General features: G+C 43.4%; 1 protein-coding gene across 1 annotated transcript in view; it reads right to left on the reverse strand.

Annotated features, from left to right (window-relative positions):
- Positions 1-405: 405 nt before the first annotated feature.
- Positions 406-23,317, reverse strand: part of TRAF3IP3 (TRAF3 interacting protein 3) — a gene marked incomplete in the record, with an annotated part of 485,039 nt that continues 462,127 nt past the window's right edge. Inside the window, 1 exon segment of the mRNA XM_053706644.1 lies at positions 406-654. Within this exon segment, the coding sequence (XP_053562619.1) occupies positions 568-654 (87 nt within the window).

Genomic DNA, 23,317 nt, shown 5'->3' on the forward strand with positions numbered 1-23,317 from the left:
TTGCACTGAACAGCATCTACACTAATGGGTCAACCGGTGACTTGCTAACAAAGCAAGCAGTATATAGCATTTACATGTAGAATATTCAGTGTGAGACTGCATCATTCTTGAGTGTGTATTAAAGTGATGGTAAAGTTAGTGTGTAATCAGTGTGCATAAATATGTATATGTGTACCTTTCAATATTCAGACCTGAAATGGTTAAATCTGTTCCGATGTTAGGATTCCTTACCTCCATCACTGTCGGCCCATTTGGAAGCACATTTTCTTTCTAGCAGTGACATTTTCACTGCTCATTCAATCTTCTTGCAAGCCATATGGCTAGTCACAATAGGCATGGCTTTATGCTCGCTGCATGGCAATTACAAGGTGTTTACTGACCCTTTGAGTAGTTTATTACTAAATGTATTCTTTACTCTTTTTTATTCCAAAAGAATCTTAATCCAACAAAACTATACTTATATAAAATTTATATTACATTTTGATAAGTAACTTGTATGTATCTGCATAAAAAAGAGAAAAGGTTTAACAGAACAGTCAGTCTTTAAGTTTGAGGTAGTTCTTTCTTTCAATGTCCAAAATTCTCAACAATAAGTAAAATAATAGTAAAGACAGCAAATATTAGGAACACACAAGTCCAGAATGATCTGCGTCTCTGCAAAAAAAAAAAGAGAAAATGTAGGTCAGTATAGGTGAAATAACTATTTCAAAGCAAGATAAAGGCATAGGGCTTGATGATGTAAACATCGCCTGCTCAAAGCTACTTTTTCTCGCTGACTCTCGCAGGGCTGTCCCGGTGGAATGATCGTAAAAATGGGGCAGGCCCTGCGAGTGGCGAGATGGCTCCTATTGAAAGTAATGGAGCTCGCTGGATAGGGACACTTTGCTCCTTAGAGCGAAGTTATCAGGGAGCAGGGGGAGCACTTTAAAATTAAAATCCTGTAGCCAATATAACTCACATTATGCTGCTTTCTGCATAGAGCATCTTACATTCGCCTATCTTTTTGTATATATGTGTTTTTCTATTAGGATCAGGGCCGGACTGGGACCAAAAAAAGGCCCGGGCATTTTGGGGCATAGAGGCCCACTCCCCCCCCCCTCACCACTTCTTATTTAACCATACTTTAGGGAGGGTGTCGGACCTTAAAGGGATACTAAACCAAAAAAAATTATTGCATCATTCAGATAAAGCATGCAATTTTAAGCAACTTTCTAATTTACTCCTATTATCAATTGTTCTATGTTCTCTTGCTATCTTTATTTAAAAAAAGCAGGAATGTAAGCTTAGGAGCCGGCCCATTTTTGGTTCACAACATGGGTTATGCTTGCTTATTGGTTAGCAAGCGCTATCATGGTGCTGAACCTAAAATTGAATGGCTCATAAGCTTTATATTCCTGCTTTTTAAATAAAGATAGCAAGAGAATGAAGAAATTTTGATAATGGGAGTAAATTAGAAAGTTGCTTAAAATTGCTGCTCTATCTGAATCATGAAAGAAAGAAAACAGAATTTATGCTTACCTGATAAATTACTTTCTCCAACGGTGTGTCCGGTCCACGGCGTCATCTTTACTTGTGGGAATATCTCTTCCCCAACAGGAAATGGCAAAGAGTCCCAGCAAAGCTGTCCATATAGTCCCTCCTAGGCTCCGCCCACCCCAGTCATTCGACCGACGGACAGGAGGAAAAAAAACCGGAGAAACTATAGGGTGCCGTGGTGACTGTAGTTAGAGAAAATAATTCATCAAACCTGATTAAAAAACCAGGGCGGGCCGTGGACCGGACACACCGTTGTAGAAAGTAATTTATCAGGTAAGCATAAATTCTGTTTTCTCCAACATTGGTGTGTCCGGTCCACGGCGTCATCCTTACTTGTGGGAACCAATACCAAAGCTTTAGGACACGAATTAAGGGAGGGAGCAAATCAGGTTACCTAAACAGAAGGCACCACGGCTTGCAAAACCTTTCTCCCCAAAATAGCCTCTGAAGAAGCAAAAGTATCAAATTTGTAAAATTTGGCAAAAGTGTGCAGTGAAGACCAAGTCGCTGCCTTACATATCTGATCAACAGAAGCCTCGTTCTTGAAGGCCCATGTGGAAGCCACAGCTCTAGTGGAGTGAGCTGTGATTCTTTCAGGAGGCTGCCGTCCGGCAGTCTCGTAAGCCAATCGGATGATGCTTTTAAGCCAAAAGGAAAGAGAGGTAGAAGTCGCTTTTTGACCTCTCCTTTTACCAGAATAGACGACAAACAGAGAAGAAGTTTGTCTGAACTCTTTTGTAGCTTCTAAATAGAATTTTAGAGCACGGACTACGTCTAAATTGTGTAACAAACGTTCCTTCTTTGAAACTGGATTCGGACACAAAGAAGGCACAACTATCTCCTGGTTAATGTTTTTGTTAGAAACAACTTTCGGAAGAAAACCAGGTTTAGTACGCAAAACCACCTTATCTGCATGGAACACCAGATAAGGAGGAGAACACTGCAGAGCAGATAACTCTGAAACTCTTCTAGCAGAATAAATTGCAACCAAAAACAAAACTTTCCAAGATAGTAACTTAATATCTACGGAATGTAAGGGTTCAAACGGAACCCCTTGAAGAACTGAAAGAACTAAATTGAGACTCCAAGGAGGAGTCAAAGGTTTGTAAACAGGCTTGATTCTAACCAGAGCCTGAACAAAAGCTTGAACATCTGGCACAGCCGCCAGTTTTTTGTGAAGTAAAACAGATAAAGCAGAAATCTGTCCCTTCAAAGAACTTGCAGATAATCCTTTCTCCAAACCCTCCTGTAGAAAGGATAGAATCTTAGGAATTTTTATCTTGTTCCATGGGAATCCTTTAGATTCACACCAGCAAATATATTTTTTCCATATTTTATGGTAAATTTTCCTAGTTACAGGCTTTCTAGCCTGAACAAGAGTATCAATGACAGAATCTGAAAACCCACGCTTTGATAAAATCAAGCGTTCAATCTCCAAGCAGTCAGTTGGAGTGAAGCCAGATTCGGATGTTCGAATGGACCTTGAACAAGAAGGTCCTGTCTCAAAGGTAGCTTCCATGGTGGAGCCGATGACATATTCACCAGGTCTGCATACCAAGTTCTGCGTGGCCACGCAGGAGCTATCAAGATCACCGAAGCCCTCTCCTGATTGATCCTGACTACCAGCCTGGGAATGAGAGGGAACGGTGGGAATACATAAGCTAGGTTGAAGGTCCAAGGCGCTATCAGTGCATCTACTAGAGTCGCCCTGGGATCCCTGGATCTGGACCCGTAGCAAGGAACCTTGAAGTTCTGACGAGACGCCATCAGGTCCATGTCTGGAATGCCCCATAATTGAGTTATTTGGGCAAAGATTTCCGGATGGAGTTCCCACTCCCCCGGATGGAAAGTCTGACGACTCAGAACATCCGCTTCCCAATTTTCCACTCCTGGGATGTGGATTGCAGACAAGCGGCAGGAGTGATTCTCCGCCCATTGAATTATTTTGGTCACTTCCTCCATTGCCAGGGAACTCCTTGTTCCCCCCTGATGGTTGATATATGCAACAGTCGTCATGTTGTCTGATTGAAACCTTATGAATTTGGCCTTTGCTAGTTGAGGCCAAGCTTTGAGAGCATTGAATATCGCTCGCAGTTCCAGAATGTTTATCGGGAGAAGAGATTCTTCCCGAGACCATAGACCCTGAGCTTTCAGGGGTTCCCAGACCGCGCCCCAGCCCACCAGACTGGCGTCGGTCGTGACAATGACCCACTCTGGTCTGCGGAAGCTCATTCCCTGTGACAGGTTGTCCAGGTTCAGCCACCAACGGAGTGAATCTCTGGTTCTTTGATCTACTTGGATCGTCGGAGACAAGTCTGTATAATCCCCATTCCACTGTCTGAGCATGCACAGTTGTAATGGTCTTAGATTAATTCGTGCAAAAGGAACTATGTCCATTGCCGCAAACCATCAAACCTATTACTTCCATGCACTGCGCTATGGAAGGAAGAAGAACAGAATGAAGTACTTGACAAGAGCTTAGAAGTTTTGATTTTCTGGCCTCTGTCAGAAAAATCTTCATTTCTAAGGAGTCTATTATTGTTCCCAAGAAGGGAACTCTTGTTGACGGGGACAGAGAACTTTTTTCTACGTTCACTTTCCACCCGTGAGATCTGAGAAAGGCTAGGACAATGTCCGTATGAGCCTTTGCTTTTGACAGAGACGACGCTTGAATCAGTATGTCGTCCAAGTAAGGTACTACTGCAATGCCCCTTGGTCTTAGCACCGCTAGAAGGGACCCTAGTACCTTTGTGAAAATCCTTGGAGCAGTGGCTAATCCGAACGGAAGTGCCACAAACTGGTAATGCTTGTCCAGAAAGGCGAACCTTAGGAACCGATGATGTTCCTTGTGGATAGGAATATGTAGATACGCATCCTTTAAATCCACCGTGGTCATGAATTGACCTTCCTGGATGGTAGGAAGAATTGTTCGAATGGTTTCCATCTTGAACGATGGAACCCTGAGAAATTTGTTTAGAATCTTGAGATCTAAAATTGGTCTGAATGTTCCTTCTTTTTTGGGAACTATGAACAGATTGGAGTAAAATCCCATCCCTTGTTCTCCTAATGGAACAGGATGAATCACTCCCATTCTTAACAGGTCTTCTACACAATGTAAGAATGCCTGTCTTTTTATTTGGTTTGAAGACAATTGAGACCTGTGGAACCTCCCCCTTGGGGGTAGTTCCTTGAATTCCAGGAGATAACCTTGAGACACTATTTCTAGCGCCCAAGGATCCTGAACATCTCTTGCCCAAGCCTGAGCAAAGAGAGAGAGTCTGCCCCCCACCAGATCCGGTCCCGGATCGGGGGCCAACACTTCATGCTGTTTTAGTAGCAGTGGCAGGTTTCTTGGCCTGCTTACCCTTGTTCCAGCCTTGCATCGGTCTCCAGGCTGGTTTGGTTTGAGAACTATTACCCTCTTGCTTAGAGGGTGTAGAATTTGAGGCTGGTCCGTTTCTGCGAAAGGGACGAAAATTTGGCTTATTTTTAGCCTTAAAAGACCTATCCTGAGGAAGGGCGTGGCCCTTTCCCCCAGTGATGTCTGAAATAATCTCTTTCAAGTCAGGGCCAAACAGCGTTTTACCTTAATTGTTAAGCAATTTGTTCTTGGAGGACACATCCGCTGACCAAGACTTTAGCCAAAGCGCTCTGCGCGCCACAATAGCAAAACCTGAATTTTTCGCAGCTAATCTAGCTAATTGCAAAGTGGCGTCTAAGATAAAAGAGTTAGCCAATTTAAGTGCTTGAACTCTGTCCATAACCTCCTCATACGAAGAGTCTTTATTGAGCGACTTTTCTAGTTCTTCGAACCAGAAACACGCTGCTGTAGTGACAGGAACAATGCATGAAATTGGTTGTAGAAGGTAACCTTGCTGAACAAACATCTTTTTAAGCAAACCCTCTAATTTTTTATCCATAGGATCTTTGAAAGCACAACTATCTTCTATAGGGATAGTAGTGCGTTTGTTTAGAGTAGAAACCACCCCCTCGACCTTGGGGACTGTCTGCCATAAGTCCTTTCTGGGGTCGACCATAGGAAATAATTTTTTAAATATAGGGGGAGGAACAAAAGGTATGCCGGGCCTTTCCCATTCCTTATTTACAATGTCCGCCACCCGCTTGGGTATAGGAAAAGCATCGGGGGGCACCGGGACCTCTAGGAACTTGTCCATCTTACATAACTTCTCTGGAATGACCAGATTGTCACAATCATCCAGAGTAGATAACACCTCCTTAAGCAGAGCGCGGAGATGTTCTAATTTAAATTTAAAAGTAATAACATCAGGTTCAGCTTGTTGAGAAATTTTTCCTGAATCTGAAATTTCTCCCTCAGACAAAACCTCCCTCCTGGCCCCTTCAGATTGGTGTGAGGGTATGTCAGAACCATTATCATCAGCGTCCTCATGCTCTTCAGTATCTAAAACAGAGCAATCGCGCTTTCTCTGATAAGTGGGCATTTTGGACAAAATGTTTTTAATAGAATTATCCATTACAGCCGTTAATTGTTGCATAGTAAGAAGGATTGGCGCACTAGATGTACTAGGGGCCTCTTGTGTGGGCAAGACTGGTGTAGACACAGAAGGGGATGATGCAGTACCATGCTTACTCCCCTCGCTTGAGGAATCATTTTGGGCAACATCATTATCAGTGGCATCATTGTCCCTACTTTGTTTGGACACTATGTCACATTCATCACATATATTTAAATGGGGAGGAACCTTGGCTTCCAAACATACAGAACATCGTCTATCTGATGGTTCAGACATGTTAACAGGCATAAACTTGATAACAAAGCACAAAAAACGTTTTAAAATAAAACCGTTACTGTCACTTTAAATTTTAAACTGAACACACTTTATTACTGAATATGTGAAAAAGTATGAAGGAATTGTTCAAAATTCACCAAAATTTCACCACAGTGTCTTAAAGCCTTAAAAGTATTGCACACCAAATTTGAAAGCTTTAACTCTTAAAATAACGGAACCGGAGCCGTTTTTACATTTAACCCCTATACAGTCCCTGGTATCTGCTTTGCTGAGACCCAACCAAGCCCAGAGGGGAATACGATACCAAATGACGCCTGCAATAAGCTTTTTCAGTGGTTCTTAGCTCCTCACACATGCATCTGCATGCCTTGCTATCCAAAAACAACTGCGCATTAGTGGCGCGAAACTGAGGCTCTGCCTATGACTAGAAAAGGCCCCCAGTGAAAAAGGTGTCCAATACAGTGCCTGCCGTTTTTTTTAATACATCCCCAAGATTAAAAGAACTATTTATAGTTATAATCCACTAAATATACTTATAAAGTAATCGTTTTAGCCCAGAAAAATGTCTACCAGTCTTTAAAGCCCTTGTGAAGCCCTTTATTCTTATACTAAACTAAGAAAATGGCTTACCGGTTCCCATAGGGAAAATGACAGCTTCCAGCATTACCAAGTCTTGTTAGAAATGTGTCATACCTCAAGCAGCAAAAGTCTGCCCACTGTTTCCCCCAACTGAAGTTAATTCATCTCAACAGTCCTGTGTGGAAACAGCCATCGATTTTAGTAACGGTTGCTAAAATCATTTTCCTCTTACAAACAGAAATCTTCATCTCTTTTCTGTTTCAGAGTAAATAGTACATACCAGCACTATTTTAAAATAACAAACTCTTGATTGAAGAATAAAAACTACATTTAAACACCAAAAAACTCTTAGCCATCTCCGTGGAGATGTTGCCTGTGCAACGGCAAAGAGAATGACTGGGGTAGGCGGAGCCTAGGAGGTATCATGTGACCAGCTTTGCTGGGCTCTTTGCCATTTCCTGTTGGGGAAGAGAATATCCCACAAGAAAGGATGACGCCGTGGACCGGACACACCTATGTTGGAGAAATAGAGATCTGATTTCCTAGCAAGCTCAACCCATTTAGGGTTAGAGCATTAACTACGCTATAAGTAAGCTTTTTGAGTGCACTGGGTTGAGCTCAAATTATGAGTTAAAACTATGTAAAAAGCCGAACTTGCGTGATTAAACTTTACAATTGCCCTCATTTTTAAAATACCTTTTTTTTCTGTAAACTTACCACCAATCCTCTGCCCGCATCTCCTTCAGTATTGAGCAGATCAATGACGAATCCGGCTTCCTCCAATCATTGTGTGCCCTCTTTGGCGTCCAGCTTGTGTGGCACACACTGATTGGAGGAAGCTGGATTGTCATTGATATGCTAAATACTGCGGGTGGAGGATTGGTGGTAAGTTTAAAGTAACGAAAACTATGCTTACCTGATAATTTTCTTTTCTTCTGACGGGAAGAGTCCACAGCTGCATTCATTACTTTTGGGAATTCAAAACCTGGCCACCAGGAGAAGGCAAAGACACCCCAGCCAAAGGCTTAAATACCTACCCCAGTTCCCTCATCCCCCAGTCATTCTGCCAAGGGAACAAGGAACAGTAGGAAAAATATCAGGGTGAAAAAGGTGCCAGAAGAACAAAAATTAAATACCGCCGCCTCATAGATAAAACACGGGCAGGGAGCTGTGGACTCTCCCCGTCAGAAGAAATTTATCAGGTAAGCATAATTTAAGTTTTTCCTCCTCTTAAACGGGAAGAGTCCACAGCTGCATTAAATACTTTTGGGAAAACAATATCCAAGCTATAGAGGACACTGAACGCAAACAAAAGGGCGGGTAACGAAGGCGGCCCCTATGAAGGGCACCACAGCCTGAAAAAACCCAACACCCTACAAAAAAACAAAATTTATGCTTACCTGATAAATTTATTTCTCTTGTGGTGTATCCAGTCCACGGATCATCCATTACTTGTGGGATATTCTCCTTCCCAACAGGAAGCTGCAAGAGGATCACCCACAGCAGAGCTGTCTATATAGCTCCTCCCCTAACTGCCACCTCCAGTCATTCGACCGAAGACAAGCAAGAGAAAGGAGAAACTATAGGGTGCAGTGGTGACTGTAGTTTAAAAATAAAAAACACCTGCCTTAAAATGACAGGGCGGGCCGTGGACTGGATACACCACAAGAGAAATAAATTTATCAGGTAAGCATAAATTTTGTTTTCTCTTGTAAGGTGTATCCAGTCCACGGATCATCCATTACTTGTGGGATACCAATACCAAAGCTATAGGACACGGATGAAGGGAGGGACAAGGCAGGCGTTTAAACGGAAGGCACCACTGCCTGTAAGACCTTTCTCCCAAAAATAGCCTCCAAAGAAGCAAAAGTATCAAATTTGTAGAATTTAGAAAAAGTATGAAGCGAAGACCAAGTCGCCGCCTTACAAATCTGTTCAACAGAAGCCTCATTCTTAAAAGCCCATGTGGAAGCTACCGCTCTAGTAGAATGAGCTGTAATTCTTTCAGGAGGCTGCTGGCCAGCAGTCTCATAAACTAAGCGGATTATACTTCTTAGCCAAAAAGAAAGAGAAGTTGCCGAAGCCTTTTGGCCTCTCCTCTGTCCAGAGTAGACAACAAACAATGCAGATGATTGACGAAAATCTTTAGTAGCTTGTAAATAAAACTTTAAAGCGCAAACCACATCAAGATTGTGTAATAGACGTTCCTTCTTTGAAGAAGGATTAGGACACAGTGACGGAACAACAATCTCCTGATTGATATTTTTATTAGATACCACCTTAGGCAGAAAACCAGGTTTGGTATGTAACACTACCTTATCTGCATGGAAAATGAGATAAAGGGAATCACATTGTAAAGCAGATAACTCCGAAACTCTTCGAGCCGAGGATATAGCTACTAAAAACAGAACTTTCCAAGATAAGAGCTTAATATCTATGGAATGCAAAGGTTCAAACGGAACCCCTTGAAGAACTTTAAGAACTAAATTTAAACTCCATGGCGGAGCAACAGGTTTAAACACAGGCTTGATTCTAACCAGAGCCTGACAAAATGCCTGAACATCTGGAACCTCAGCCAGACGTTTGTGCAAAAGAATAGACAGAGCAGAAATCTGTCCCTTTAAGGAACTAGCTGACAAACCCTTCTCCAATCCTTCTTGGAGAAAGGATAATATCCTAGGAATCCTGACTTTACTCCATGAGTAACCCTTGGATTCACACCAATGAAGATATTTACACCATATCTTATGATAGATTTTCCTGGTGACAGGCTTTCGCGCCTGTATTAAGGTATCAATGACCGACTCGGAGAAACCACGCTTTGATAAAATCAAGCGTTCAATCTCCAAGCAGTCAGACGCAGAGAAATTAGATTTGGATGGTTGAAAGGACCCTGAAGTAGAAGGTCCTGTCTCAGCGGCAGAGTCCATGGTGGAAAGGATGACGTGTCCACCAGATCTGCATACCAAGTCCTGTGTGGCCACGCAGGTGCTATCAAAATCACCGATGCTCTCTCCTGCTTGATCTTGGCAATCAGACGAGGGAGCAGAGGAAACGGTGGAAACACATAAGCCAGGTTGAAGGACCAAGGCGCTGCTAGAGCATCTATCAGTGCTGCCTTGGGATCCCTGGACCTGGATCCGTAACAAGGAAGCTTGGCGTTCTGACGAGACGCCATGAGATCCAGTTCTGGTTTGCCCCAAAGTTTAATCAACTGTGCAAATACCTCCGGATGGAGCTCCCACTCCCCCGGATGAAAAGTCTGTCGATTTAGAAAATCCGCCTCCCAGTTCTCTACTCCTAGGATATGGATAGCTGATAGATGGCAAGAGTGAATCTCTGCCCATAGAATTATCTTTGAAACCTCCAACATTGCTAGGGAACTCCTTGTTCCCCCTTGATGGTTGATGTAAGCTACAGTCGTGATGTTGTCCGACTGAAATCTGATGAACCTGACCGCAGCAAGCTGAGGCCAAGCCTGAAGAGCATTGAATATCGCTCTTAGTTCCAGAATGTTTATCGGAAGGAGTGCCTCCTCCTGAGTCCACGATCCCTGAGCCTTCAGGGAGTTCCAGACTGCACCCCAGCCCAGAAGGCTGGCATCTGTTGTTACTATTGTCCAATCTGGCCTGCGGAAGGTCATACCTTTGGACAGATGGACCCGAGATAGCCACCAGAGAAGAGAATCCCTGGTCTCTTGATCCAGATTTAGTAGAGGGGACAAATCTGTGTAATCCCCATTCCACTGACTGAGCATGCAGAGTTGCAGCGGTCTGAGATGTAGGCGGGCAAACGGCACTATGTCCATTGCCGCTACCATTAAGCTGATTACTTCCATACACTGAGCCACTGAAGGGCGAGAAGTAGAATAAAGAACACTGTAGGAATTTAGAAGTTTTGACAACCTGGCCTCTGTCAGGTAAATCTTCATTTCTACAGAATCTATCAGAGTTCCCAGGAAGGAAACTCTTGTGAGAGGGGATAGAGAACTCTTTTCTTCGTTCACTTTCCACCCATGAGACCTCAGGAATGCCAGAACAATGTCCGTATGGGGCTTGGCAATTTGAAAATTCGACGCCTGTATCAGAATGTCGTCTAGGTAAGGGGCTATTGCTATACCCCGCGGCCTTAGGACCGCCAGAAGTGACCCCAGAACCTTCGTAAAGATTCTTGGTGCCGTAGCTAACCCAAAGGGAAGAGCCACAAACTGGTAATGCCTGTCTAGGAAGGCAAACCTGAGAAACCGATGATGATCTCTGTGTATCGGAATGTGAAGATAAGCATCCTTTAAGTCCACGGTAGTCATATATTGACCCTCCTGGATCCTAGGTAGGATGGTTCGAATAGTCTCCATCTTGAAAGATGGGAGCCTGAGAAATTTGTTTAGGATCTTGAGCTCTAAGATTGGTCTGAAGGTTCCCTCTTTCTTGGGAACCACAAATAGATTTGAATAGAAGCCTTGCCCCTGTTCCTCCTTTGGAACTGGGTGGATCACTCCCATAACTAGGAGGTCTTGAACACAATGTAAGAATGCCTCTCTCTTTATCTGGTTTGCAGATAATTGTGAGAGGTGAAATCTTCCTTTTGGGGAAGAAGCTTTGAAGTCCATAAGATATCCCTGGGACACAATTTCCAATGACCAGGGATCCTGGACATCTCTTGCCCAAGCCTGGGCGAAGAGAGAAAGTATGCCCCCTACTAGATCCGTTACCGGTTCGGGGGCTGATCTTTCATGCTGTCTTAGAGGCAGCAGCAGGCTTCTTGGCCTGCTTTCCTTTGTTCCAAGCCTGGTTAGGTCTCCAGACCGGCTTGGACTGGGCAAAATTTCCCTCTTGTTTTGTATTAGAGGAAGTTGATGCCGCGCCAGTCTTGAAGTTTCGAAAGGCACGAAAATTAGTTTGTTTGGTCCTTAATTTGTTGGACCTATCCTGAGGAAGGGTATGACCTTTTCCTCCAGTAATATCAGAAATGATCTCCTTCAGTCCAGGCCCGAATAGGGTCTGCCCCTTGAAGGGAATGTTGAGAAGCTTAGACTTTGAAGTAACGTCAGCTGACCAGGATTTAAGCCATAGCGCCCTACGCGCCTGTATAGCAAAACCTGAGTTCTTAGCCGTTAGTTTGGTTAAATGAACAACGGCGTCAGAAACAAATCAATTGGCTAGCTTAAGAGCTTTAAGCTTGTCAAGTATATCATCCAATGGGGTTTCTACCTGTAGAGCCTCTTCCAGAGACTCAAACCAGAAGGCCGCAGCAGCAGTGACAGGGGTAATGCATGCAAGAGGCTGGAGAATAAAACCCTGTTGAATAAACATTTTCTTAAGGTAACCCTCTAACTTTTTATCCATTGGATCTAGGAAAGCACAACTGTCCTCGACGGGGATAGTTGTATGCTTAGCTAGGGTAGAGACTGCTCCCTCCACCTTAGGGACCGTTTGCCATAAGTCCCGTGTAGCGGCATCTATGGGAAAAATCTTCTTAAAAACAGGAGAGGGAGAGAACGGTACACCTGGTCTATCCCATTCCTTAGTAATAATTTCTGAAAACCTCTTAGGTATTGGAAAAACATCAGTGTAAACAGGCACTGCATAATATTTCTCCAATCTACACAATTTCTCTGGCACTATAATGGTGTCACAGTCATCCAGAGTAGCTAAAACCTCCCTGAGCAACACGCGGAGGTGTTCAAGCTTAAATTTAAATGTAGACATATCAGAATCAGGTTGAAGCATCTTCCCTGAGTCAGAAAAATCACCCACAGATAGAAGCTCTCCTTCCTCAGCTTCTGCATATTGTGAGGGGATATCAGACATAGCTACTAAAGCGTCAGAGTGCTCTGTATTTCTCCTAGCCCCAGAGCTGTCTCGCTTTCCTTGTAACCCTGGTAGTTTGGACAATACCACTGTAAGGGTATGATCCATAACTGCCGCCATGTCTTGTAAGGTAAACGCTATGGGCGCGCTAGATGTACTTGGCGCCTCTTTAGCGGGCGTCCCTTGAGCGGGAGTCAAAGGTTCTGACACGTGGGGAGAGTTAGTCGGCATAACTTCCCCCTTGTCAGTTTCCTCTGGTGATAAATCTTTTAAAGCCAGAATATGATCTTTATTACTTATAGTAAGATCAGTGCATTTGGTACACATTCTAAGAGGAGGTTCCACAGTGGCTTCTAAACATAATGAACAAGGAGTTTCCTCTATGTCAGACATGTTTAACAGACTAGTAATGAGACCAGCAAGCTTTGAAAACACTTTAATTAATGTGAAAAAGCAGAATATAAAAAACGGTACTGTGCCTTTAAGAGAAAACAAACAAACAAACACAAAAACTGCAAAACAGTGAAAAAAGCAGTTAACTCTAAGAAATTTTAACAGTGTATGTACTAGGGTAAAATAAAATTGCACCCACTTGCAAATGGATGATTAACCCCTCAGGCTCAAAAACGAAGCCAAAAAACGGTAAAACCATTATAACAGTCACAGGCAAACTGCCACAGCTCTACTGTGGCTCCTACCTTCCCATAAAACGACTTTTGTAGGCACAAAAACCCTTTACAGAGGTCCAATATGTCAGGGGACTCCTTCAGGGAAGCTGGATGTTTCAGAGTTTAAAAGTTACTGCGCAATTAGAGCGCGAAAATAGGCCCCTCCTACCATGCACTGAAAGTCAGAGGGCCTAAAAAACTACTCCTAGGAGTCAAATAACAGCCATGTGGAAAAACTAGGCCCCAAAGAAAGATTTATCACCCTTAGTAAAAAAACGTTCCTTATAACTCATGTAAACGTTTCACATACTAAGCCATAAGAGCAAATAACATGAAAATTACCGTTTACTGCAAGCATGATGCCAGTCGTTATTAAATCACTGCAATCAGGCTTACCTCAAATATATCAGGCACTGTCAGCATTTTCTAGACTTCTTATTATCTCTCTAGAAAAAAATATACTGAACATACCTCAAGGCAGTTGATTCTGCAGGCCGTTCTCCCAGCTGAAGTTTTCCCATACTCTTCAGTTATGTGTGAGAACAGCAGTGGATCTTAGTTACAACCTGCTAAGATCATCAAAAACCTCAGGCAAAACACTTCTTCTAATTTCTGCCCGAGGTAAAAACAGTACAACTCCGGTACCATTTAAAAATAACAAACTTTTGATTGAAGATAAACTACACTAAGTCACCACATCTCTCTAGCTACTTCCCTTGTCGAGAGCTGCAAGAGAATGACTGGAGGTGGCAGTTAGGGGAGGAGCTATATAGACAGCTCTGCTGTGGGTGATCCTCTTGCAGCTTCCTGTTGGGAAGGAGAATATCCCACAAGTAATGGATGATCCGTGGACTGGATACACCTTACAAGAGAAAACTGTAACACTTAGAAACAATTACACAGTAACTGCCCATCAGTTAAATAACCTACAAGGCCGAGCTAGAGACCACTCAGATCCCTAGATCCATTGAGTACAAAAAAAACCAAGGAGCCAAGTCCTGCGGGCCTTCTGAGCACCCAAAACTAACCCCCGACCTTAAGGAAGAAAGCTTCACCTACCGGAGGACCTATAAGATATCTAAGGACCACCAACTAAGGAAAGAAACCTCAACACGACTAAAGCGAATCTGAGGTAGCGAAAGACAACCACCCAGTGAAGAACTCCCTAGGAGGACAAGGACCAGAGATCAACACTACACTGAAAGATGCAATCCCGAGAAAAACCCAAAGGTCTATCCTTAGATCTCTGACACAACACCATATGACTTATGGTGCTACAAGGAAGCCACAAGCTTCCCACTGTACCCTAGCCTAGCAATACAGAAGCTAAACTAGAAAAACATAGGTAGGATCAGAGAAAAAGGCTATCTCAAGAAAATACATAGCCCCCTCTGAACAAGAACTCAAGCCTGCAAAGCTGACCCTTAGCCAACGTGGGAGACCATCCCACAAAGAATGCAGAAAAAAGACAACAACTCTCGTCTAGGACACCAGACCTTAGAAGAACACCCCACACCAGCAACATATGCAACTAGTGGAGGGATAAACACCGTGACCCCCCACCAAAGGCAGGAACAAGGTTAGAGAGCTGCAACAGCAGGATTCACCCTCAACTATTAGACTGGAAGATAACCCATAGGCCACTTAGACCTGCAGCTACTGGAAGCACACGGTCAAGACTCAACAGAGCAGAGAGAATCTTTAATGGAGTCCGCAAATGGAAACATCTTTTTAAATATGGGAGACGGGGAGAAAGGAATCCCTGGCTTCTCCCATTCCTGTGATCTAATCTCCGTCACACGGTTTAGGACAGGAAAAACTTCCACAGAGGAAGGAACATCATAGTATTTATTAAGTTTACTAGACTTCTTAGGGTTGACAACGAAAGAAGTATTGGCGTTGTCCAAAGTAGCCAATACCTCCTTTAACTGTACACAAAGGTGTTCAAGCTAAAATCTGAAGTTTACTTCTTCAGTATTAGATGAAGGAATAATACTGTCCGAATCTGAGATTTCACCCTCAGATGCTACTGACGTATCCTCCTCATTAGACTTATGAGGGAAGGCAACCTGCGTAGCAGTAGGTGGAACAGAAACCTTACTATCCGAATGTCTAATTTTCCTCTTGCGTTTTCCCAGCACAGGAAAAACGGATAATGCCGCAGATACCGCAGAAGATACATGTGCAGCAAAATCTGCAGGCAAATAAACTCATCCAGGAGGCTAAGAGGACACCATAGAGGCTTGGGACGTTTGAGGAGAAAGCTGTGGCATTGCCTGAACAGCATTATCCTGAGAGACATTGGGCTCAGCGGGCAACAATTTATCTTTAAATTGAAGTGTTCTAGCTAAGCATGCAGCACAGAATTGCATAGACAAAACAATTTGTGCCTCTAGGCATAACAAGCATTTGTCAAAAGACAGAGTCTTCCATGTCCATAATACTAAATAAAAAATTCCCCAAATTGTAGAATTTTTTAAAATACACTGTCACTTTAAGAATTTTAATACCACAGCCACTTAACGTTATGCAAAAATTCTTTAAAATAATAAGCCAATCAGGCCCCCTACACCTCAGACAGGCTGAGGTGCCTTACCGTAACACTTATACACAATTTGGCTGCCAGAAGTTTCTAAAACGATCGTATAGTACAGTGTTTCCCAACCGCGGTCCTCAAGTACCCCCAACAGGCCTGGTTTTCATTATAGCTGAACCAGTGCAGAGGTGAAGTAATCAGCTGATCAGTAACCATGATTACTAACCTGCTCTCATCCTTCAGCTGATTATTTCACCTGTGCTCTAGTTCAGCTATAATGAAAACCAGGACTGTTGGGGGTACTTGAGGACCGCGGTTGGGAAACACTTGTATAGTAGATCGACACTGAAGAAACTGAAATTCAGTGACTCCGCTTTGTGAATATCCGACAGCAGAGAGAAGTCACATGACCGTCAGAGAGAGGAAACTATGCAGCAAGTAAAAGGCACAGGTTTCCCTTTGCCTACAACACCTGAGCTAAATTTACACTAACGCTCAAGCAGTCTGTCAGTTAGCCTGTTCTAGCTAAGCAAGCAAAGAAAACCAACTGCCAAATTTTAAGTTTATATATAAATTCCTGTATAAAACATTAACCCCACACACATACTAATAAAGTATTTCAACAAAATTAGCCCAAAGAGGAAAAACGTCCCAATAAAGGGAAGATTAATCCCTAGTCTCAACATACGTAATGTGCCTGCCCACTGCCAAAGAGAATCCTGTATAAAGGATTTTAAAAATGTCCCTTTCTACTGAATATGAAATATTCTTCTGAAGTGCAAGTCTCCAAGTCCTAGAAGACAAAATCACTTACCTGCAGTCTAGCTGTCTGGCAGCAAGACAGCTCACAAGGCGTGAAAGGACACATACTCCACATACTCCTGTAGAAAAATAAAGAACAGAGTAACCAACTCTGGCTTTCTGTACCATGGGCAGCAATATGTTAGGAAACAAAGCAAGGACTACCTCACAACTTCCTAACTGCTTAAAAGTCACCACTACTCTACTGAAGAGATTGACGTGGACTCAGCTATACCCAAATCCTTGCTTGCAGATAAAAGTACCCAAAAAAGGAATCAATTTCTTCATACACCAAACTTCACCTCCCCCATTGACAGAGGCAAAGAGAATGACTGGGGATTATGGGTAGGGGAGTCACACTTAACAGCTTGGCTGTAGTGCTCTTTGCCTCCTCCTGCTGGCCAGGAGTGATATTCCCACTAGTAATTGAATGACGTGGACTCTCCATATCTTAGGAAAGAAAATGATATACTATTTAGCACTCCTGTCAACAAAAACATAATTTATGCTTACCTGATAAATTTATTTCTCTTGTAGTGTGTTCAGTCCACGGGTCATCCATTACTTATGGAATATATTCTCTCCCCAACAGGAAATTGCAAGAGGATCACCCAAGCAGAGCTGCTACATAGCTCCTCCCCTCACATGTCATATTCAGTCATTCGACCAAAACAAGACGAGAAAGGAGGAACCATAGGGTGCAGTGGTGACTGAAGTATTAAATAAAATTTAGATCTGCCTTAAAAAGACAGGGCGGGCCGTGGAGTGAACACACTACAAGAGAAATAAATTTATCAGGTAAGCATAAATTATGTTTTCTCTTGTTAAGTGTGTTCAGTCCACGGGTCATCCATTACTTATGGGATACCAACACCAAAGCCAAGTACACGGATGATGGGAGGGACAAGGCAGGCACTTAAACGGAAGGAACCACTGCCTGTAGAACCTTTCTCCCAAAAACAGCCTCCGAAGAAGCAAAAGTGTCAAATTTGTGTGAAGCGAAGACCAAGTTGCAGCCTTGCAAATCTGTTCAACAGAGGCCTCATTCTTAAAGGCCCAGGTGGAAGCCACAGCTCTAGTGGAATGAGCTGTAATTCTTTCAGGGGGCTGCTGTCCAGCAGTCTCATAGGCTAAACGTATTATGCTACGAAGCCAAAAGGAGAGAGAGGTTGCCGAAGCTTTTTGACCTCTCCTCTGTCCAGAGTAAACGACAAAGAGGGAAGAAGTTTGACGAAAATCTTTAGTTGCCTGTAAATAGAATTTCAGGGCACGGACTACATCCAGATTATGCAAAAGTCGTTCCTTCCTTGAAGAAGGATTAGGACATAATGACGGAACAACAATCTCCTGATTGATATTCCTGTTAGAGACTACCTTAGGTAGAAACCCAGGTTTAGTACGCAGAACTTCCTTGTCTGAATGGAAAATCAGATAAGGAGAATCACAGTGTAAGGCAGACAATTCCGAAACTCTTCGAGCCGAGGAAATAGCCATCAAAAATAGAACTTTCCAAGATAAAAGTTTAATATCAACCGAATGAAGGGGTTCAAACGGAACTCCTTGAAGAACTTTAAGAACCAAGTTTAAGCTCCACGGAGGAGCAACAGTTTTAAACACAGGCTTAATCCTAGCTAACGCTTGACAAAAGGCCTGGACGTCTGGAACTTCTGCCAGATGCTTGTGCAAAAGAATAGACAGAGCAGAAATCTGTCCCTTTAAAGAACTAGCTGATAAGCCTTTTTCCAAACCCTCTTGGAGAAAAGACAATATCCTTGGAATCCTAACCTTACTCCACGAGTAGCTCTTGGATTCGCACCAATACAGGTATTTACGCCATATCTTATGGTAGATTTTTCTGGTAACAGGCTTTCGTGCCTGTATCAAAGTATCAATAACTGACTTGGAGAAACCACGCTTTGATAGGATCAAGCGTTCAATCTCCACGCAGTCAGTCTCAGAGAAATTAGATTTGGATGATTGAAAGGACCTTGTATTAGAAGGTCTTTCCTCAAAGGTAGAGTCCATGGGGGACAGGACGACATGACCACTAGGTCTGCATACCAGGTCCTGCGTGGCCACGAAGGCGCTATCAGAATCACCGATGCTCTCTCCTGTTTGATCTTGGCAATCAGTCAAGGGAGCAGAGGAAACGGTGGAAACACATAAGCCATGCTGAAGAACCAAGGAGCTGCTAGAGCATCTATCAGCTTCGCTCCCGGGTCCCTGGACCTCGAACCGTAAAGAGGAAGTTTGGCATTCTGGCGAGACGATATGAGATCCAGATCTGGTTTGCCCCAACGATGGACCAGTTGAGCAAATACCTCCGGATGGAGTTCCCACTCCCCCGGATGAAAAGTCTGACGACTTAGAAAGTCCGCCTCCCAGTTCTCCACTCCTGGGATGTGGATTGCTGACAAGTGGCAAGAGTGAGACTCTGCCCAGCTAATTATCTTTGAGACTTCCAACATCGCTAGGGAGCTCCTGGTTCCCCCTTGATGGTTGATATAAGCCACAGTCGTGATGTTGTCCGACTGAAATCTGATGAACCTCAGTGTTGCTAGCTGAGGCCAAGCTAGAAGAGCGTTGAATATTGCCCTTAACTCCAGAATATTTATTGGGAGGAGTTTCTCCTTCTGAGTCCAGGATCCCTGAGCCTTCAGGGAATTCCAGACTGCGCCCCAGCGTAGGAGGCTGGCATCTGTTGTCACAATCGTCCAATCTGGCCTGGACAGATGGACCCGAGATAACCACCAGAGAAGAGAATCTCTGGTCTCTTGATCCAGATTTAGTAGAGGGGACAAATCTGAGTAATCCTTATTCCACTGACTTAGCATGCACAACTGCAGCGGTCTGAGATGCAGGCGCGCAAATGGCACTATGTCCATTGCCGCTACCATTAAGCCGATTACTTCCATGCACTGAGCCACTGATGGGTGTGGAATGGAATGAAGGACCCGGCAAGCATCTAAGAGTTTTGATAACCTGGCCTCCGTCAGGTAAATTTTCATTTTTACAGAATCTATCAGAGTCCCTAGGAAGGAGACTCTTGTGTGTGGTGATAGAGAACTCTTTTCCACGTTCACCTTCCACCCATGCGACCTTAGAAATGCCAGAACTATCTCCGTATGAGACTTGGCAATTTGCAAGCTTGTCGCCTGTATCAGGATGTCGTCTAGATACGGAGCTACCGCTATACCTCGCGGTCTTAGAACCGCCAGAAGAGAGCCCAGCACCTTTGTAAAGATTCTCGGGGCCGTAGCTAACCCGAAGGGAAGAGCTACAAACTGGTAATGCCTGTCTAGGAAGGCAAATCTGAGGAACCGATGATGATCTTTGTGAATCGGTATGTGAAGGTAGGCATCCTTTAAATCCACCGTGGTCATGTACTGACCCTCTTGGATCATGGGTAGGATAGTCCGAATAGTTTCCATTTTGAATGATGGAACTCTTAGGAATTTGTTTAAAATCTTTAGGTCCAAAATTGGCCTGAAGGTACCCTCTTTCTTGGGAACCACGAACAGATTTGAATAAAATCCCTGTCCTTGTTCCGTCCGCGGAACTGAGTGGATCACTCCCATTACTAGGAGGTCTTGTACGCAACATAGGAATGCCTCTTTCTTTATTTGGTTTTCTGATAACCTTGAAAGATGAAATCTCCCTAGAGGAGGAGAAGCCTTGAAGTCCAGAAGATATCCCTGAGATATGATCTCCAATGCCCAGGGATCCTGGACATCTCTTGCCCACGCCTGGGCGAAGAGAGAAAGTCTGCCCCCCACTAGATCCGTTTCCGGATAGGGGGCCATCCCTTCATGCTGTCTTAGGGGCAGAAGCAGGTTTTCTGGCCTGCTTGCCCTTGTTCCAGGGCTGGTTAGTTTTCCAGGCCTGTCTGTAACGAGCAACGGTTCCTTCCTGTGTTGGAGCGGAGGAAGTTGACGTTGCTCCTGCCTTGAAGTTTCGAAAGGCACGAAAATTAGACTGTTTGGCCTTTGATTTGGCCTTGTCCTGAGGAAGGGTATGACCCTTACCTCCCGTAATGTCAGCGATAATTTCTTTCAAGCCGGGCCCGAATAAGGTTTGCCCCTTGAAAGGAATATTAAGTAATTTAGATTTAGAAGTCACATCAGCTGACCAGGATTTAAGCCATAACGCTCTGCGCGCTTGAATGGCAAAACCGGAATTCTTAGCCGTTAGTTTAGTTAGATGTACAATGGCATCCGAAACAAATGCATTAGCTAGCTTAAGTGCTTTAAGCTTATCCATAATTTCATCCAATGGAGCTGAGTGGATGGCCTCTTCTAGAGACTCAAACCAAAATGCCGCAGCAGCAGCAGTGACAGGCGCAATGCATGCAAGGGGCTGTAAGATAAAACCTTCTTGAACAAACATTTTCTTAAGGTAACCCTCCAATTTTTTATCCATTGGATCCAAAAAAGCACAACTATCTTCCACCGGGATAGTGGTACGCTTAGCTAAAGTAGAAACTGCTCCCTCCACCTTAGGGACCCTCTGCCATAAGTCCCGCGTAGTGGCGTCTATTGGAAACATTTTTCTAAATACAGGAGGTGGGGAAAAGGGCACACCAGGTCTATCCCACTCCTTGCTAATAATTTCTGTAAGCCTTTTAGGTATAGGAAAAACGTCGGTACACACCGATACTGCATAGTATCTATCCAGCCTACATAATTTCTCTGGAATCGCAACTGTATTACAGTCATTCAGAGCCGCTAAAACCTCCCCTAGCAATACACCGAGGTTCTCAAGCTTAAATTTTAAATTAGAGATCTCTGAATCCGGTTTCCCTGGATCAGATCCGTCACCTACAGAATGAAGCTCTCCGTCCTCATGTTCTGCAAACTGTGACGCAGTATCGGACATGGCTCTCGAAACACCAGCGCGCTCTAATCTTACCCCAGAGCGATCGCGCTTGCCTCTTAATTCTGGCAATTTAGATAATACTTCTGTCAGGGTATTATTCATAATATTAGCCATGTCTTGTAATGTGATTTGTATGGCCGTCCCTGATGCACTTGGCGCTACAATATCACGCGCCTCCTCAGCGGGAGGCGAAGGTACTGACACGTGAGGAGAGTTAGTCGGCATAACTTCCCCCTCGTTGTCTGGTGATAATTCCTTTATAGATAAAGACTGACCTATATTATTTAAAGTGAAATCAATACATTTGGTACACATGTTTCTGTGGGGCTCCACAGTGGCCTTTAAACATAGTGAACAAACAGATTTATCTGTGTCAGACATGTTTAAACAGACTAGCAATAAGACTAGCAGACTTGGAAAACACTGTAAATAATTTTACAAGTAATAAAGAAAAACGCTACTGTGCCTTTAAGAAGCACAGAAAACTGTCACAGTTGAAATAACAATGAACCAAATCAGTTATAGCAATCAAATTTTCACAGTAAATGTATTAAGTTAGCAGAGCATTGCACCCACTTGCAAATGGATGATTAACCCCTTAAAACCCAAACGGTTTTTATAAGCAAAAAAACGTGTTTTTTTTTAATACAGTCAAAAAACCACTGTCACAGGTCTGCTGTGACTGATTACCTCCCTCAAAATGACTTTTTAAGTCCCTTAAGCTGTCTGGAGACGACCCGTGTCAAGCAGAATTAAGCAGGAAGACAGAGCCTGAATTTTTACTGCGTCAAAAGAGCGCTAAAATAGGCCCCTCCTACTCAATATTACAATATTGGGAGTTTCAGTTAACTGTTTCTATGCAGAAATATTGTCAGCCATGTGGAAAAATTTTATGCCCCAACAAGTTTTATCACCAATGTACCTCACAAAACGATTAAACATGCCAGCAGAATCATTTTAAACATCCCTTTTTTAAGGAGCATGTATCTCTATTGATAAGCCTGATACCAGTCTTCCTACTGCATTTAAGGCTTATAACATCACTTCAGTATTAATAGCATTTTCTCAGTCAATTCCATTCCTTAGAAAATTACTTTACTGTATATATATAAACCAGCCTGCTAACAGTCGCTCTCACTGTATTAAAGGCTTTTACTTACATTACATCGGTATCAGCAGCATTTTCTTAGTCAATTCCATTCCTTAGAAAAATAATTTACTGCACATACCTTGTTTGCAGGGTTCCCCGCACGCCATTCCCTTTCTGAAAGTTACCCCACTCCTCAGAATATGCGAGAACAGCCAGTGGATCTTAGTTACTGCCGCTAAGATCATAGAAAACGCAGGCAGATTCTTCTTCCAAATACTGCCTGAGAATAAACAACACACTCCGGTGTCATTTTAAAATAACAAACTTTTGATTGAAGAATAAACTAAGTATAAAACACCACAGACCTCTCACAACGTCCTATCTATTAGGTTGCAAGAGAATGACTGAATATGACATGTGAGGGGAGGAGCTATGTAGCAGCTCTGCTTGGGTGATCCTCTTGCAATTTCCTGTTGGGGAGAGAATATATTCCATAAGTAATGGATGACCCGTGGACTGAACACACTTAACAAGAGAAACATAAATTATACTTACCTGATAATTTCCTTTTCTTCTGATAGAAAGAGTCCACAGCTGCATTCATTACTTTTGGGAAATAAGAACTTGGCCACCAGGAAGAGGCAAAGACAACC

The sequence above is a fragment of the Bombina bombina genome, chromosome 3 (genome assembly GCF_027579735.1).
Source record: "Bombina bombina isolate aBomBom1 chromosome 3, aBomBom1.pri, whole genome shotgun sequence".
NCBI lineage: Eukaryota > Metazoa > Chordata > Amphibia > Anura > Bombinatoridae > Bombina > Bombina bombina.